The sequence below is a fragment of the Papio anubis genome, chromosome 5 (genome assembly GCF_008728515.1).
Source record: "Papio anubis isolate 15944 chromosome 5, Panubis1.0, whole genome shotgun sequence".
NCBI lineage: Eukaryota > Metazoa > Chordata > Mammalia > Primates > Cercopithecidae > Papio > Papio anubis.
Window position 1 is genome coordinate 143,733,019 of NC_044980.1, and position 16,861 is coordinate 143,749,879.

Below are 16,861 nucleotides of genomic sequence, written 5' to 3' on the forward strand. Positions count from 1 at the left end.
TGTTGATCTTCAACTTGGATTTATGTCCATGATTCGTGCAAATAGCTATCCAGGGATGGACAGCCACCCTAATCTGGGCTTCTGGCACCACAGGCCTCCAGCTGCAGGGTCCAGGGTCTGCACCTCAGGGCCTGGCAGCTTCAGGCTGGGGCCCCTCATCGGACCTGGCTGGCATGACCTTCTCCCATCTGCAATGGCTTCAGCAAGGCTACTGTGAGTGGAGGTGGAGAAGGCCCCAGAGCCAGAACATCCATCATTCTCTTCTGTTCCGGAAACAAACCCACACTTCCCACAGCTCCTCACAGAGGGGTAGGGGTGTGCGTGGGGCAGGTCCTGCTAGAGCTTGAAGCAAAAATTAAACACACACACAAATTGGTCATGGCACCAGAGAGCCTGAGACCATTTCCGGGAGATTTTGAAGGAAGGGGATCTTCACTGCACCCCACTCTTAGGATTGCTGCTCCTGGAGGCTTCTGCAACAGATGGCAGGTCAAAGCCGGACGAGGCCTCTCTCCACTCAGCAGCAGGGAAGTGAGTTTTTCCCAGTCACTCCCATCAGAGTACAAATGAAAGCCTTCTGGGTGGAGCCTCCCCAGTCTTGTAAACAGCTCGGTTCAGGGACTGGTGTACAAGCTGGCCACCCATCTCAGCCTCTCATCCAGCTGAGGCTCTGGCCACACCGTGCAAGTGGCTTCTAGTTTTTCGGCAATCTGAGGTCAGCTGGCTCTGCAAGATGAAGGTGGAGCCAAATGACACAATCTGGTCTCACTGAGGCCCCTCACGGTCATTTTTTGGAGACTCTAAATAAACAAAAATTTTGAGGACTTCATGATTATGTGGTCGAGTGAGTTTCAAAGTCTCTTATGGAATGCAATACAGGAACAGTGAAAATAACAGCTAGGGTTACTGGGTGCTACCAAGCGCCAGGGCTAAGTACCTTAGGTACGCTGGTCATGTAATCTTCCCCCAGCCCTCTGAAGAAGGCAGGTTATTACCCCATTGTAGAAGAGGGAACTGGGACACTAAGAGGTTTTGAATGACTTGCTCATAGCTCCAGGTCCAGGAAGTAGTGGGGCTAGGATTTGAACCCAATCTGGCTCCAGACCCCGGAAGTGGAGCAGTTCTGGGGAGGGAGCCCCTCCCCTTAAACCAACCTCTACCACTCATCAAAGCAGCCTCTAAGGGGTTCCACTGAACTCGTAGGGCTCTTCAGGGAAAAAGAGAAAATGACGGAGCAGTCCAATCCTTTCTTCCAAACACCAAATCCTCCAAATCACAACCCCTCCAAGGTATCCATCCCATGGCCTTTACTCACACACCTTTTGCAAAGGGACACTCACTACCTCCCAGAGCTGGCTCCTTCTGCACAACTGTGTCCCTTAGAAAGTTCCTCTTCATGCTGCGATGGACCTGACCTCCCTGTCATTCCCACCCACTAGTTATAATTGTGTTCCCAGAAGTCCCACAGGCGAGGCAGTGCCTTGTGTCCCATGAGAGCTCTGCAGGGAGCAATGGCAGTTGCTAAGGTCCCAGTCTTTTGACGAGTGGACACAACTCCAGGCCCTTCAGCCTTTCATGGTGGACACCATGGTCAGGGGAGCTTTTCAAACAGAAATATGGTCATACCACTCTGCTTTAAAAATGTCCAGTGACTACACATTATGCTGAGGATAAGACCCAGGCCTCCCACCAAGCTCTGCAGGCCTGCACGGTCAGGGCCTGGCTATATCCCGAACCCTGCATTGCCCCTCTCTTTCCCCACCTTGTTCTTGGCTCCAGCCACACTGGTCTTCCCTCTGATCCTCAAATCGGCTTCCCTACTTCCCCTCCTCCCACCAAGGCCTCTGCATTTGTCATGTTCTCTGCAAAAGCATGACACTCCTACCTCTCCGCCTAACTAGTGCCACTCATTCTGGGAGTCTCAACTCAAATGCTGCCGCCTATGGGAAGCTCTCCTAAGCCCCCAGTCTAGGTCGGCTTCCTCTGCTATTTTCTCCCACAGAAACCTGCTCTTCTTCCTTTAGGGCACTCGAGTGCAGCCTGTCTGTGTGGTGTCTGTTTAGCCATTTCTGCCTCCCTCATTAGACATTATGCTGTATAAGGGCAAGGACCGTATCTGCTTCTGTTCTCTTGGCATCCATAGCACCTAGCACAATGCCTGGCATTTAGATAATGCACTAGAATGAATGGTTTCAGCCCCCCTCACTCTGTGGCTGCCATCGCTCTCCATTCAACACTGTTTTGAAAAGCTGGGCCTCTCCTCCACCAAGATTAGAAAGTAACAATATCACCCCAGACTTAGGCAATGCTGGCAGATGAGACGTTATCTCCCCCCAGGGAGGACCAAGACTCAGGACTCGGGGCTCACCTGGTTCTGTAGGCCTGGCTGTGGGAGAGTCCATCATTTGGGAGCTCTGATTTGGATTTCGAACCCCTCCACAGGGTAGACGCCAGGTGTATTCCGGCTGCGACAAAACTGGTGCTTAATAATCAATAACCACACCCGAAAATTACAATAGCACCTACTGTGCCAGGACAATACTAAATCTGTATTAGTCAAGTATAAGTGAATCTTTATAACAACTCAGGCTGGCACTCCCATTTCACAGATAAGGAATCTGAGGCTCAGAGGGGATAACTTGCTGACGGTCATCCAGCAAGGAGAATGGCTAAGCTTGGATTTGAATCCAGGTCTTTCTAAATCCAGAGCCAATCTCTTAAGCGCCGTACTATACTCTGGTGTTTAAAGATGTGTACCAAGAATGTTCATATGGGAGAAGCTGAAAAGGAGGCCAGCCAGGAGGTTTCCGTAATGGTCCAGGGGAGAGCTGGGACGCCTAAGGTGGGGCTGTGGCAGAGGACTGGGGAAAAGTAATAGCAGATCTTTGGAGGAAGAATGATAAGAAGGGAAAAGAGGCCAGGCGCAGTGGCTCACGCCTGTAATCCTAGCACTTTGGGAGGCCGAGGCAGGTGGATCACCTGATGTCAGGAGTTCGAGACCAGCCTGGCCAACATGGAGAAACCCTGTCTCTACCAAAAATACAAAAAAGTAGCCAAGCGTGGTGGTGCATGCCTGTAATCCCAGCTACTTGGGAGGCTGAGGCAGAACAGCTTGAACCTGGGAGGCAGAGGTTGCAATGAGCTGAGATCACGTCACTGCACTCCAGCATGGGCAAAAAAGAGTGAAACTCCATCTCAAAAAAAAAGAAAAGAAAAGAAAAGAAAAGAAAAAGGGAAAAGAAAATAAAAAAACAGAGAGAGGAGAGGAGGAAAGGAGGGGAGGGGAGGGAAGGCGAGGGGAGGGAACAGGAGGGCACAGCATGGGACAGGAGGAGAGAGGAGGGGAGACAAGGGGAGAGGAGGGGAGGGGAGAGAAAAGGGAAGGAAAGAGAGAGAAACATGGTGAGGCTCTGGAACCTGGTTACATGCAGAAGTTATAAGAAAAAGCAAACCCAAACTCTGATATCCCTGGCCTGGGGCCTGGAAGGAATCCTCCTTCCTACCCTGCACTCTTACTCAGCCTTCCCTGTCCTAGACCAGTGACCCTGAACAGCTGTGGGGCAGCCCTGCGGGATCGTGGCCAGATCCCTGCCCCTGGGTAGCAGGCCAGAGCCAGGCCCTGGACAACCACCTGCCACCATGGTGCTGTTTAGCTCAGAAGGATGCAGTTTCTGACCCCCTCACTTAACCTTCCTCTCTGGAAGGTGTCTGGGGCAGCCTCTGTGTGTGCCCTGGAGCAAGGGAGGGACACAGACTCACCAGATGGAAGAGGCGGGAGTTGGGGAGTGGGGGCGGGTGCTCCATGGCCATGGGGGGAGGTGGGTAGCGGATCTGGGACCAGTCCTCAAAGCCATGGTGTGGCACCATGGCTGGCATGGGCGGGTAGGCGTAGGGGTAGGCCCCGCAGAGATGTTCCGGGTGGGGCTCCACGTGGTAGCGCTCTCCCGAGGCCTGCAAGAAAGGCTCATGTCTGGCTTTGGCCTGCAACAAGCTGTACGGGACACCCACCTCATCACCGTCTCTCTAATTAGAACGTTAGCTCTCTGAAGGCCAGCAGGCTAGGTACCAAAGGCTGGTACGTGGTCATGAAAGGCTGCTACGTGGGTACAGAAATCTGGATACATGGGTATAGAAGGCTGGATATATGAGCATGGAAGGCTGCATGGGCATGGAAGGCTGGGTACATATGCATGGAAGGTTGTGACATGGGCACAGAAGGCTGGTACATGGGCACGGAAGGCTGGTACATGGGCATGGAAGGCTGGTACATGGGCAGGGAAGGCTGGTACACGGACACGGATGTCTGGGTACATGGGCATGGAAGGCTGGGCATATGGGCACGGAAGGCTCATACATGGAAGGCTTGTACATGGACACAGAAGGCTGGGCATGGGCACAAAAGGCTGGTACATGGCACGGAGGGCTGGTACATGGGCACAGAAAATTGGATACATGGGCATGGAAGGCTCATACATGGGCACAGAAGGTGGGTACATGGACACGGAAGGCTCATACACGGCCACAGAAGGCTAGTCACATGGGCATGGAAGGGTGCTACTGGACACAGAATGTCAACAGTGATGACAGCTAACGCATCGTGAGCACTGTCTCTGTACCAATATCGCTCTAAGGCTCTTCCTGTATTACTCATCAGTTAGTTAGCAGAGAATGTCCCCACGCCCGAGCACACACTGTGTGTCCATCAGGCTAGTTCCCTGAGGAAGGTGAGATGATGTCAGTGCTGCCACCTCCCTCAGGCCTCCTCACCTTTGCTTTCCTCTTCTGCTGTCTGTTGGCTTCTCTTGCCTTCTCCTCATCTTTGAATGCTTTTAGCTGAGAGAAGGGAGAGAGAAAAGACTGTCGGCAAGGTGGTTTCTGGCCAGGCCCGGATCCAGGGCCTAACCAGTGGAGAGCACTGCCCGGCTGATGCTTCCCGCTGGGCCACCATGCGTGGGCCAGGCCCGGGAAAGGGCCCTGAGGGCCGAGCGCAGCCCAGGATGTTGCTGCAGGCCACCTGCTTGTCATAGTGGTCTGTGCACAGGTCAAGAGGGTTCGCGTGAACCTCGCTGCTTCTGTGCTAACATCTTTTAGTTCCATTCTGGGAGAGTAAAGCCCTAGAACTGACTGTGGAAAGTCAGAGGTACAGGTATCTTAGAGTAAACCTCGTCATTGTACAAGGCAAGAGTCAGAGAGGGGAAGGGCCTTGCCGAGGTCAAATATGATTGCAGAGCTGGAGAGAAGCAGTGAGTGTCCCGACATCCAGCCTCACCAGGGCCCTCCAATCCATACCCCCTCTCCCAATGAGGACAGGCCAGTTGCCCTTCCTGGGTCCAGTCACTCTCACCTGGGCATTCGACAGGGTGACCTGGGCCTGCAGCTTCTCCACTTGCTTCTTCAGCTCTTCCTTCTCCTCATTCATGCGCTCACGATCACTGCGCTCTCTCTGGAAGTCCTCCTCGAAGATCTTCACCTGGTGTGGAGGGAGGATGAGGAGAGGGAGTGGGATGGCCTGAGTGGGGATTTCTCCTCAGGCCCAGACTCCCATGCGTCCTACTGGGGTCACAGATGGCAGAGCTGGGGGTCGCCATGGAGAATGGGACAGGTGCGCCTCCAGCCCCCACCTTAACTTCAAACAGAGTAGTTCTGTGTCCCTCTATTTTACATTCTGGGCCCCAAGGTAGGACTTTATTTGAATAAAGGATATACGGCTTTAAAAGCAAGGTTGAAAGCCATCAACCAGTACAATCCTTTCACTCTGCTGAGAACCACAGGGGCAGTGACCACAGAACCAGAGTTTGGTGGAGACCGGAGTTTGGGTCTGCTGGCTCTGAGGGTAGAGACCCTACAAACTCTGCTCGGGCTCCGGGGTGCCCCGGCAGAGGTAGGTTGGGTGGGGCCTGCCTCTGTCTCTTAGCCTGTAGTTTCACATGCTTAGTGCAGATCAGCTGAGACACTGGCTAGGTTCAAGGCGGTTTAGGAGGATCAAAAGCATAGGATTAAATAGCACGGAGACAATGGGAGAGCCACAACCTTTTCATTTCCTTTCACCCCAATCCTTCTGTGTCCCTCAGGGCTAGTAAGTCTTTAATGCCATTCTAGTACCTGCCAATCTCCTTTAAATAAAGGGGAAAAGAACTCTAGTTCAGAGCCTTCATCTGGCAAGAGCATCTGGCTAGAGTTTAATAACATTGTTTTTATTGTGTTTATTGCTTACAGTTACTTTCTACTTGTGACAAATAATAAATGTGTTTTTCCATTTACAGTAGTGATATACAGCTCCCTTTTAAATTCATTTATTTAGAATGTATTTTTTAAATACTAGGTAAATGATAGCATGTGTGGGGCGCAGAGACGGCTAAATCATAAAGGTGGTAGAGGAATGACTTAAGCTAGGGCTATGGTGCTGGAAAGGATAAACGTAGAGCCAGACGGGGGCCCTGGCCAATGGCCAGAAAGTGGATTACTAATTACAAGTTCCACGCGATTCCAAGCCGTCTGGGCCCTCAGGAAAGCTCCAGCTCCCACTGAGCACCTCCCACCTGATTTCCTCCCGGAAGCCTCACCTGCTGTTTCAGCAACTCATTCTGCGTAACCAGCTCCTGTTTCCTTAGGAGGGCCCCTGCTCCTTCTGGGCTACCAAATGCTGTTGGTGGAGAGGATGGTGGGGTTTGGATGCTCAGTGCTTCCTCCAGGGCCTGGAATCAGGGAAAGAAAAGACAGGACCATCAGCAGGAACCCCTGGAAATCAGGGCCCTTTGGAGGGGTCATCCTCAGGGACCTCCTTCCTAATAATAATGATACTAATAATAGCCACCACCATTAATGGCACTGTGCAGAAGATCCAATGAAATATGTGTAGAATGCTAAACAATAGGGTAGCACTGGATCTTCTGCACGGTGCCATGAAGAAAAAAAGTCTATGATCATCATCCTCATTTTACAGATGTGAAAACCGAGGCTCAGAGACCTGAAGGGACTTGTCCAAGGTCACACAGTTAGTAAGCGGCAGAGCACAGACTCAAGCTCAGCACATGCTCTTACCCAGCAGGCTAAACTGGTTGTCATGTAGAAGGGGAAATCTCCCCTTCCCTGAACAGGTGTGGCTCAATTCTTAGCATCCAGACCTAGAAGGAAGATTAAGTCCTCTGGGGGAAGCTTGAGTCTCCCCAACAGCTGGCCTGCCCTAAGATTCTTCAGCTTCAGCAACCCATTCCCATCCAAACCACCCCTTCCATCCCCAACACTTCCGTATGTAGAGAAGACTGGATTTAATTTCTACTTAGTTAATATTTTCCCTTTCTAACCCTGAAAGTGGGCTGAAATATCACCAGATAACATTTTGAAAATAAAAAAAAGTACTCTTAATCTATCAGGTTCACAAAATACTTTTCTTTATATAAACAGTGTGCTCACATCTCCTTAAAGGTTTCAGTTAACCGTGTTTCCCCTTGAACTCTGTTAACATGTTACTCAGAACTCTGGAACACGTCTCAAGACTGGTCACCCTGGACTTCAGCCCCAGGACAGCAGGGCCGCCCCTCACATGCCTTAGCATCGCCCATGGGCCTTCCTGGACCATGGGGAGATAGAGACCTGGCCCAACTTGGACTCAGGCTTCCACTTGGTCTCCTCAGCTCCCCTAGACATGCAAAGAAACTGCAGGACCGGGATTAAATTCAGGATGCTCCGAGGGGAAGTTATGGCTCCACTTTATCTTCCTACTCCACCCCACTTTTTAGATGAAAGGACTGAGGTCCAGGGACAGGGAGATGCCTGAGGTCATGAGCAAAGAAGGCCACATGCCCTGCATTACTCATCCACATGGTGTCTGTCCCCACCTCTGCCAAGAAAACCTCCAAGGTCATCGTTATGATCAGCAGCATGGACAATTCTCTGCCTCTATTTAGAGCCCCAAGTCCCCCAGCTCAGGACAGATCGCTTTTCTTTCTCTGGAAACAGGTCAAGGGCCCCAGACTTGGCATAATCAGTGTTTACAAAACACCAAAACCAAAAAGAAAGGGTCTCCCCAGCAGGCCTAGGAATGCTCAACTCATGCCAGAGTCCACTGTGACCAGGGTCAGGAGGCAGAGGGAAAGAAAAACAATTAGCACGAAAGGAAAAGCTGAGCCATGAACTTAACTCCTCCAGGCCCTCAGAGAACGTTTCCTTTCAAAGCTCCCTCCCGTCAGCTTGTATCTTTGAAACCCTGCTGGAAGGTAGGCAGAGCCAGAGCCATTCCCACCAGCGCTCAGATGGCAAAACTGAACTGGAGAGGCTGGAGAGGCTAAGCTGGGACTAGACCACTCCGCTTGGCTCAGACCACACGGTTTCTCGTTTCCACAGCCTCCACTCTGGGGGCCCCGTCTCCCTGGATCCCACTGCACAAGGGCGGGCCCCTCAGCCCGTGCTCCTCCACTCCCTTCAGTGTTTGCTGAACACGTGCTCGATGGCAGGAGCTGTGCAAGGCACCCAGGGTGTACACCTTGGTGAAGGTGTGCACCTCCCACCGCCAGATAGGAAGACCGAATTAAATAAGTGATGACGAGCCATGAGACGGAGTGTCAGAGAAGTTGCTGGGACCTCAGGAGCACAGACAGACCAGGGCAACCTGAATGAGGTTCAGGGAAGGCTTTGCTGAGCAAGTGAAGGTAAAGCGAACCCTGACAAGCAGGGTGGGCAGGTGAGGCATAAGAGGAAGAGTGTACCTCCAGAGGGATGGGTGACACAGGCTCATCCAAGGGCTGAGTCACTCTGAGTGTGGGAGGCAATGGCAGAGCAGGCGGGAAACAGGATGCCAGTTCACTGACTGGGGGTTACCCTTCCTGAGCTGAATGGTTGGGGGTGCCAGTGATGGGGGAGGCATTGCAGCTGGACTCAAGGGAGCCCTGCCCAGCCAAGGGACCTGGGCCAAGACACCCACCTTGTTGAGCCGCTGGATCTCCTTTTCCTGGTACTCACGCTGCCGGGTGAGCGGGCTCAGCTGATCCTGCAGGTACTTGACCTTTTGGCGCAGCTCCTTGGCCTCTGCTGTCAGCTGCTCCTTGTCGGTCTGCAGGGAACACAGGATTGGTAAGCTGGCTAGGGATGGCCTCTCCAGGAGGCCTCGGACTCCGTCCTGCCTGGCCCAGCTCCTACCTTCTCCCCTGGCCATCACTCCACAATGCTCACATGCAAGGCACCTGGGGTCGGTGCAGTAATGTCCATCTGGTCCTGCCCTCAATTATTGTGTGTCAATTTAAAATAATAATTTAAAAAAAGAAAAAGCAGCAGCTCAGTTGAGTAGAAGACCCTGGATTCTGACACCAGTTCATCCACTAAGCAGTTGAGACCCCCGGCACTGCCACAGCCCTCTCTTGTCTAAACTTACCTACCTGTCACAGGTACGGGGTTCCTAACGTGAGTCACACAGAGGCCTCAGGAGGGCTGTGAGCCCCAAAACTGAAAGCAGAATTTTGTCTGTGTGTAATCTGCTAGAAAGAAAAGCCATAGTTCTGACCATATTCACATGGGGGTCTTCCGTGATCCACAGAAAGCGAAAAACTACTGATAATCCCTAACAGACACTTCAGCTCGTATAGCCTTGGAGCCTAGTGGGGAGATGACACGCCCAGAGAGCACTGTGGCATAAGGCAGAGCGTGCTCCTCCAGAAAGAAACGAAGTACTGAGGGGCTAAAAGAAAGATCACCACAGCTGAGGGAAGGCTTCCAAGAGGCGGTTCCATACCCTCTATGGAACCAGCAGGGCTTCGCCACAGCCAGCCAAGACTGGGATGGCCTTTAGACAGCATCAAGTCCCAGCCCTGTAATACGATGGAAAACAAATGTCCAGAGAGGGGAAGTGACAAACCCAAGGCCACATAGTGAGCTGGGGCTAGAGCCCAGGTTTCCTATTCCCTTGCACTCTCCCCTTCCATGTCAAAGGAGGTGTTTAAACGAGGGGATGGCAGCACAGTGCAGTGGAAAGACAAGGCATATCCCAAAATAAACTATACATTCCTATGTGTACATATATGCGAGAAAGGTCTGGAAACGGATACACCAAAACGGTAACAGTGGTTCCCTCTGGGGAGGGCCTGGGATCGTGGCAGGGGGAGGTAGTCCAGGGAAACTTTCACTTTGTAGTGTGTGGACATTTCCTAACTGTGTATTCACAGCATGTGATTAGGAGACCAGTCGCAGGGGTTAGTTTTCACCCAGCCCTGTGTGACCTTTAGTCAGTATGGACTGCAGAGGGCAGCCTTGGTCAGAACTCCGTGGGAATCGTTCTGGACTCCCCACCAAGAGGCTCCCAGATGGGCATGGCCTTTACCAAAATGCGTACGCATTATCTACAGGGCCACATCTTGCCATGAAATGCCCTACCTTCCTTGCAGCTGATAGGGAAGAGCCCTCAGATTCCAGGGATTTCTCTCACCTATCACTGTTAACAAGGGAGAGAGGCCAAAGATCCAGGATGTCTCGCTGTGAGTCACCAGATGTGACTGTGCACTCGTGAGGAAAGACAGAAGTGTTCTCCCTACCACACCTCCAAGGTAAGGGGGTGTCACAGACGCAGGCTGACTGCTCAAATAAGGCCCCTGGTGTCCCATGCTGATGGGAGGAACTCTGCAAGGCAATCCATGTTGAAAACGTCCATTTTGAAGCTAGGCAAAAGACCATGTCCAGTTCCCATGAAGGGGAAAACATGGTGACATAAATAAAATCTCCCGAGAGTCTGGCAGTCAAGTGGCCTTTCCTCTTTAAGCTGCTCCAAGGTCCTGATGGGCCTTGGCTGGTCTCAGTCATACATATGACTGGGCAGATACTGCTACTTCAGGGGACCTGTTGTTTCCCCGCAAGAAAGAATCTGCTCCCACTTATGCCCACTCTCTGATCTCTGTAACATCTTCTTCGTCGTACTTTTTTTCTGAGACAGGGTCTCATTCTGTTGCCCAGGCTAGAGTGCAGTGACGCAATCTCAGTTCACTGCAACCTCCACCTTCCAGGTTCAAGCGATTCTCGTGCCTCAGTCTCCCGAGTAGCTGGGACTACAGACATGCGCCACCACACCCGGTTAATTTTTGTATTTTTATTAGAGATGGGGTTTCACCATGTTGGCCAGGCTAGTCTCGAGCTCCTGACCTCAAGTGATCTGCCCACCTTGGCCTCCCAAAATGCTGGGATTACAGGCATGAGCCACCATGCCCGGCCATACATTTTTCTTTTAAAGAAACAGGGTTTCACTCTGTTGTCCAGTCTGGAGTGCAGCGGCACGATCGCAGCTCACTGCAGCTTCCAACTCCTGGGCTCAAGCAATCCTCCTACCTTAGCCTGAGTAGCCAGGTCTACAGGTGCACGCTACCACACCCAGCTAATTTTTAATTTTTGTAGAGACAAGGTGTGGCTGTGTCACCGAGGTTGGTGTCAAACTCCTGGCCTCAAGCAATCCTCCCACCTCGACATCCCGAAGCGCCAGGATCACAGGCACAAGCCACCCAACCTGGTCTTCTTTGCAATACTTAACACACGTTTACTTGATTTGCTTCTGTAATTAGTTGTCTGGCACCTCTTTCTCAGCCAGGGCAGGGTTGAGCTGTTCCTGTGGACTCTATGCCCAAGCATAATGCCTGAGACAGGCTCTGAGGACAAATGCCTGCATGAATGGATAAGTGAAGCTCTGTCTCATGTTGTAGCCCGTCCCTGGCATATCACCATCACTACGCTGAACACTTAGCAGCATCCCACCCCACCAAGTGCCACAGAGCAGGCCTGCTTGGATCTTTTTTTTTTTTTTTTTTTGAGAAAGAATTTCACTGTTGTTGCCTAGGCTGGAGTGCGATGGTGCAATCTTGACTCACTGCAACCTCCGCCTCCCAGGTTCAAGCGATTGTCCTGCCTCAGCTACCTGAGTAGCTGGGATTGCAGGTGCCTGCCGCCACACCCAGCTAAGTTTTGTTTTTTTAGTAGAGATGGGGTTTCATCGTGATGGCCACACTGATCTTGAACTCCTGACCTCAGGTAATCCATCTGCCTAGGCCTCCCCAAGTGCTGGGATTACAGGCGTTGAGTCATCGTGCCTGGCCGCCTGCTTGGATCTTTTATACAGTGTGCTTCCTGTACAGTTCCCCAGTCCCTACGATTTTAATGGAACAAAAAGTTCTGAATAAAAACAAGAAAATGTGCAAAGCTGCAGTTAATGCAACCTTCTCAATTTTCAGATGGGAAACTGCAGTGCAGGGAAGGAACGTGCCTGTGTTTTTGGTCACAGAGCTCTATGGCACTAGACCCCCAGGTCTCCTGACTCCTGCTCCTGGCTTGTTTGCTCCAGTGAACTCTCTGCTAATGTGGAGGGGAGCTGACTCTGCAGGGACCAACAGTCACACTTGCCTCCTCCATTTCAATCTTGGACTTGGCCAGGAGAAGCTTGCGGTCAAAGTCACGCTGCTTCTGCTCCCGCTCGGCCTCCAGGTCAGTCACCTGCTTCTGCAAATCAGCCAGCTTCTGACGCAGCTCAGTGATCTGGGTTCAGAGGCAGAGAGAGGGAGTGTATAAGGCAAGGGTGTGGAGCACTTCCAGGATGTGGGCAGGGCCTGGCTGCCCCTGGGCCCTCCAACACTGCCCCCACCTTCTCCTCTGGGCCATACTGGGGCTCAGCGTGGCCACTCCCCAAGGTTCAAAGCTGCTAAAGAGGCAGTGAAATGAAGACCAGACATGCCCTGTGGGCGTGGCCAGGAACCCCACATTACCTTCTGCTCATACTGCTGCTTCATGGACCGGAAATGCTGGTCCCACTGCTTGTTCACTTCCAGCAGCTGTGGGGAGAGACTGGAGTTAGCAGGAGATGAGCAGAGAAGGAATAAGGAGAGCCAACTCCTGCCCCATGTACACCAGCGTCCCAAGGTGCGCTCAGTGTGTGTGAATAGTGGCTACGTCTCCACCCCTCACCTCTCAAAAACTCAATGTTACTCAAAGTCATTTACCTTTATCCACTGCTGCATTTTACCTTGCCAGGAAAGCAAGATTAACACTAAGACATGGAAACCACATCATTCTGGTGAATAGTTGTGGAACACACACACACCTCTTTGGAGGGCAGTCTGGGGTTATGTATTGAAATTTCACATTTTCATCAACTTTAACCCAATAATTCCACTCTGAATAATTTAACCGATAGAAACACTTACACAAGTGTGCAAAAATATATACACAAGGCTAATCATCTCAGCAATATCTGCATTACAAAAAAATCCAGAGGCCAGTCTAAGCACAGAAGATAGGTTAAGTAAATGATAGTTTAAACAGACAATGTGCAGCTGTTAAGAAAATAAGAAAACAGGCGGCCAGGTGCAGTGGCTCATGCCTATAATTCCAGCACTCTGGGAGGCCAAGGTGGGCCAATTGCTTGAGTTCAGGAGTTCAAGACCAGCCTGGAGAATATGGCAAAACCCCATCTCTACAAAAAACACAAAAATTAGCCAGGCATGGTGGCACGCATCTACTGTCCCAACTACTCGGGAGGCTGAGATGGGAGGATCACCTAAACTTAGGAGGTGGAGGTGGCAGTAAGCTGAGATCATGCCACTGCACTCCAGCCTGGGCAACCAAAGTGAGACCCTGTTTTAAAAAAAGAAAACAGAAAATAAGGCATCTACCACACTTCCTCAGTTAGAAGATGACACTAATTATCCACCATACTCTTGATATAACAATGCCTCAGGGAAGAAAAACAACCCTACATCATCAACTAAATAAAACAAAAGGAGTATTGGCCCTGACCCTTAAGATGCGTCATAAGGATCCACACCAACTTCAAAAACACTGCATATGATAAAAAATTACTAAGAATTGAAGGAATATAGTATATGTTATAGATATGAATAGACACTCTCAAAGGCAGTTAATTTTTTTTTGGAGGCAGGCCCAGGCTGGAGTGCAGTGGTGTGATCATGGCTCACTGCAGCCTCCTGAGCTCAAGTGATCCTCCCACCTCAGCCCCCCGAGTAGCCAAGACTACAAGTGTGTACTACCACATCCAGCTAATTTATTTTTTTGTAGAGACAGGGTCTTGGTACGTTGCCCAGGCTGGTCTCAGACTTCTGGATGCAAGTAATCTTCCTGCATCAGCCTCCCAAAGTGCTAGGATTACAGGTGTGAGCCACCAGGCCTGACCCAGTTAATTTTATAAAAAAGAAAAGAAAAAATAATCTGTAAAGCAGTGTGTGTATACACATATACATATACACACATGTATATGTATAATTTTATTCTACTTTGAAAAAACCGAGGGATATGCAACAAACTGTAACCAGTTGTGGTCTTCTCTAGGAGGTGGTGTTCTTGATCTTTTTGTAATGAGCATTATATCACTTTTGAAATCAGAAAAAAAAAACGCTTATAACAATACAAAAAGAAATCTAAAACTAACATGCACATCAAGAAGCTTTCAAATGTGCGGGAGGACGAGCACAGGCAAGCTCGGGGTTCTAGAGAAGCACCTAGGCAGTGTGGAAAGGGGCTAGATGGAACACACAGGACAAGTGTCTACCAAAAAGGAGCTGCACTTCGACCTCGGGTCTGGAAAGACTGGACTAGACTAGGGGTGTGAGGAGGAGGAGGAGGAACACACATGAGATCCACGGGGAAAGGCGGAAGGGACTGCAGCACAGGGACTCTGCGGTGTGGCTTCTCTCTTGGCAGCAGAGGGAAACTAAGAGCCTCTTACGAACCGGCTCCTGCACCTTAGTGGTACTGGGGGACATTTAAACTACCTAAAGACCTGGCCATCGCCCTAATGGAGTTTAGGAATCCACTCAGTATTCTGTGGCAGGCTTCAGCTGCTGGCTGGTCCTTTTCATTCTTGCCTATGAAAATTCTTGAAATGGGAGTCTCAAAATACCTGCAAAGTAGCTACACCAATAGAGGTAGGTAGCTTTTTTTTTTTTTTTTTTTTTTTTTTTGAGACAGGGTCTTGTTCTGTTTCCCAGGCTGGCATGTGATGGCGTGGTCTCAGCTCATTGCAACCTTGGCCTCCCGGGTTCAAGTAATTCTCCCTGCCTCAGCCTGGGTAGCTGGGATTAATAGGCATGTGCCACCACGCCCACTAATTTTTTGTATTTTTAGTAGGGACAGGGTTTTGCCATGTTGGCCAGGCTGGTCCCGAACCCCTGACCTCAGGTGATCTGCCTGCCTCAGCCTCCCAAAGTGCTGGGATTGCAGGCATGAGCCACCACACCCAGCCGAGGTAGCTTTTAATGTTAAAAATTTTGACAGTAAATTTATGGAGCCTCCAGACTAGTGGGAAGAGGCCTTAATTCCCTCCTTCCATGATGGGCCCTCCCTAAACCACCTCTCGAGGGTCCCTCCACTCATCAGTGATGCTAAAACTTGCCTAACTTATCACAACCTCTTTCCACCATCCAAGGTCTACCATGGGAGCCTGCCTAAACTCTACCCCCAACAATGTTAGGCCATGCCCCACATGCCGCCTCCTCAGAGTGACCGCTGTAGGCAAACGGACTGATCAAGAGAGGGCAGTCCAGGGCAAGGAGGCAGACCTCATCCATGGTCAGTGGTCACCATGCCAACTCCTCATGGTGACCTGGGACCTGCCAGAGCCAGGAGGCCAGGGCAAGCCTTTGTGCTGCTGGTCCTGGGAGGGAAGAGGGATCCTCCCATTACGGCCACCCCGGCCACCTACCTCACTGCGCTGCTGCTCCAGCATCTTCACCTTCTTCTCAGCTGCGCCCAAGGCCGCCACCTCTGGGACCTTACCTGCCGTCACACTAGCCTGGGGAGAAGCACAGAGGGGCCTTCACCAAAATCTCAATACAAATTATCTCACCCACTCAGTGCTCCTTTAAGGCCCCTCACCCCTGTGGCCCCAGTCCTCTGTCTCCTATCTCCCTACTCCTCCCACCCATCAGGACAGCACGAACCGTCCCAGTCATGACTATGCCTCCTTCTAGAAGTCTACAAGGTGATGATTCCCCCTCCCCGACTCAGGGTGGCTGCCAGGCCCTCTCCCCTTCCCTTCTCCCCTCCCCATAGCCACTCTCCCTGCTTAGGTACAACCTCTAAGGTACTACCAGCCACTCTCCTCACCCCCTACACACATCGGCCAAAAAACTCTGTGGCCTGGAAGGTAAGACATTTGAGATATAGATACAGACAGAAATAGCTATATTCATTCTATAAAACATATATGTTTTATAAAACTTTTTCATAAAAGTTAAAGTTACATAAAATGTTTATTTAAAAACACTTTTAGAAAGATGCAGAAATAAAGATCTGTGTAGTACACATAGATGTTTCCCAGCTCTGTCCTCTGTAAGGGGCTAAAGCAGAGACATCCAGCAGCACTGAGTACACCTAGTGCTCGGTTGGTTTCTAAATATCATTTTCTTTTTATTAAAAAGAAACAGGGCTGCTTTGAGGGGCTGGAGCAGATAAAATATAAGGTGGAGCAGATAAAATATAAGGTGAGTTTGGTGCATCTTATAGTGCCAGAAAGTAAGGAAGTGCTCACATGAATAATACTAATAACAATAATAATAAAAGGGCATGTCAAAAGGGCACAGGAGACAACCTGAAAAAAACTTCTATGGCCAAAACGGGAACACTTTGAACAGCAAAATACATCACAATAGTATTAGATTATAAGTCACAGTATGAAATAAATATTCTTGAGTTCATACTGATAGAACAAAATAGGTGAATACATAAATAAATGGGGAGAAGGGACAGCTCTTCCTTACAAAAGAATTCCGATTAATAAGTGTAGGAAGAACGAGTAAAATACAAAATCACCATTCCATTACTACAGGAATAACTGCTGCAGGTGGAGATCCACCAATGGACACTAAAATCAGTGACTGAAAGTTTA

The 16,861-nt window shown here is 50.4% G+C and overlaps 1 protein-coding gene across 11 annotated transcripts in view; it reads right to left on the minus strand.

The window, feature by feature from the left end:
* Positions 1-16,861, minus strand: part of TNIP1 (TNFAIP3 interacting protein 1) — a 58,041-nt gene continuing 41,180 nt past the window's right edge. For 2 of the 11 annotated variants that reach the window (XM_021939877.2, XM_003900381.5), the window contains 10 exons: positions 15,677-15,766; positions 12,726-12,791; positions 12,367-12,498; positions 8,921-9,049; positions 6,564-6,695; positions 5,345-5,470; positions 4,768-4,833; positions 3,760-3,951; positions 2,369-2,465; positions 1-800 (listed from right to left, as the gene is read on the minus strand). In XM_021939877.2, coding sequence (XP_021795569.1) covers positions 766-800; positions 2,369-2,465; positions 3,760-3,951; positions 4,768-4,833; positions 5,345-5,470; positions 6,564-6,695; positions 8,921-9,049; positions 12,367-12,498; positions 12,726-12,791; positions 15,677-15,766 — 1,065 coding nt within the window. In that variant the 3' untranslated portion in view covers positions 1-765. Of the gene's footprint in view, positions 801-2,368; positions 2,483-3,759; positions 3,952-4,767; positions 4,834-5,344; positions 5,471-6,563; positions 6,696-8,920; positions 9,050-12,366; positions 12,499-12,725; positions 12,792-15,676; positions 15,767-16,861 lie in introns of all 11 variants that reach the window. The other 9 variants (XM_003900384.4, XM_003900386.4, XM_021939876.2 and 6 more) reach the window with 8 other exon arrangements.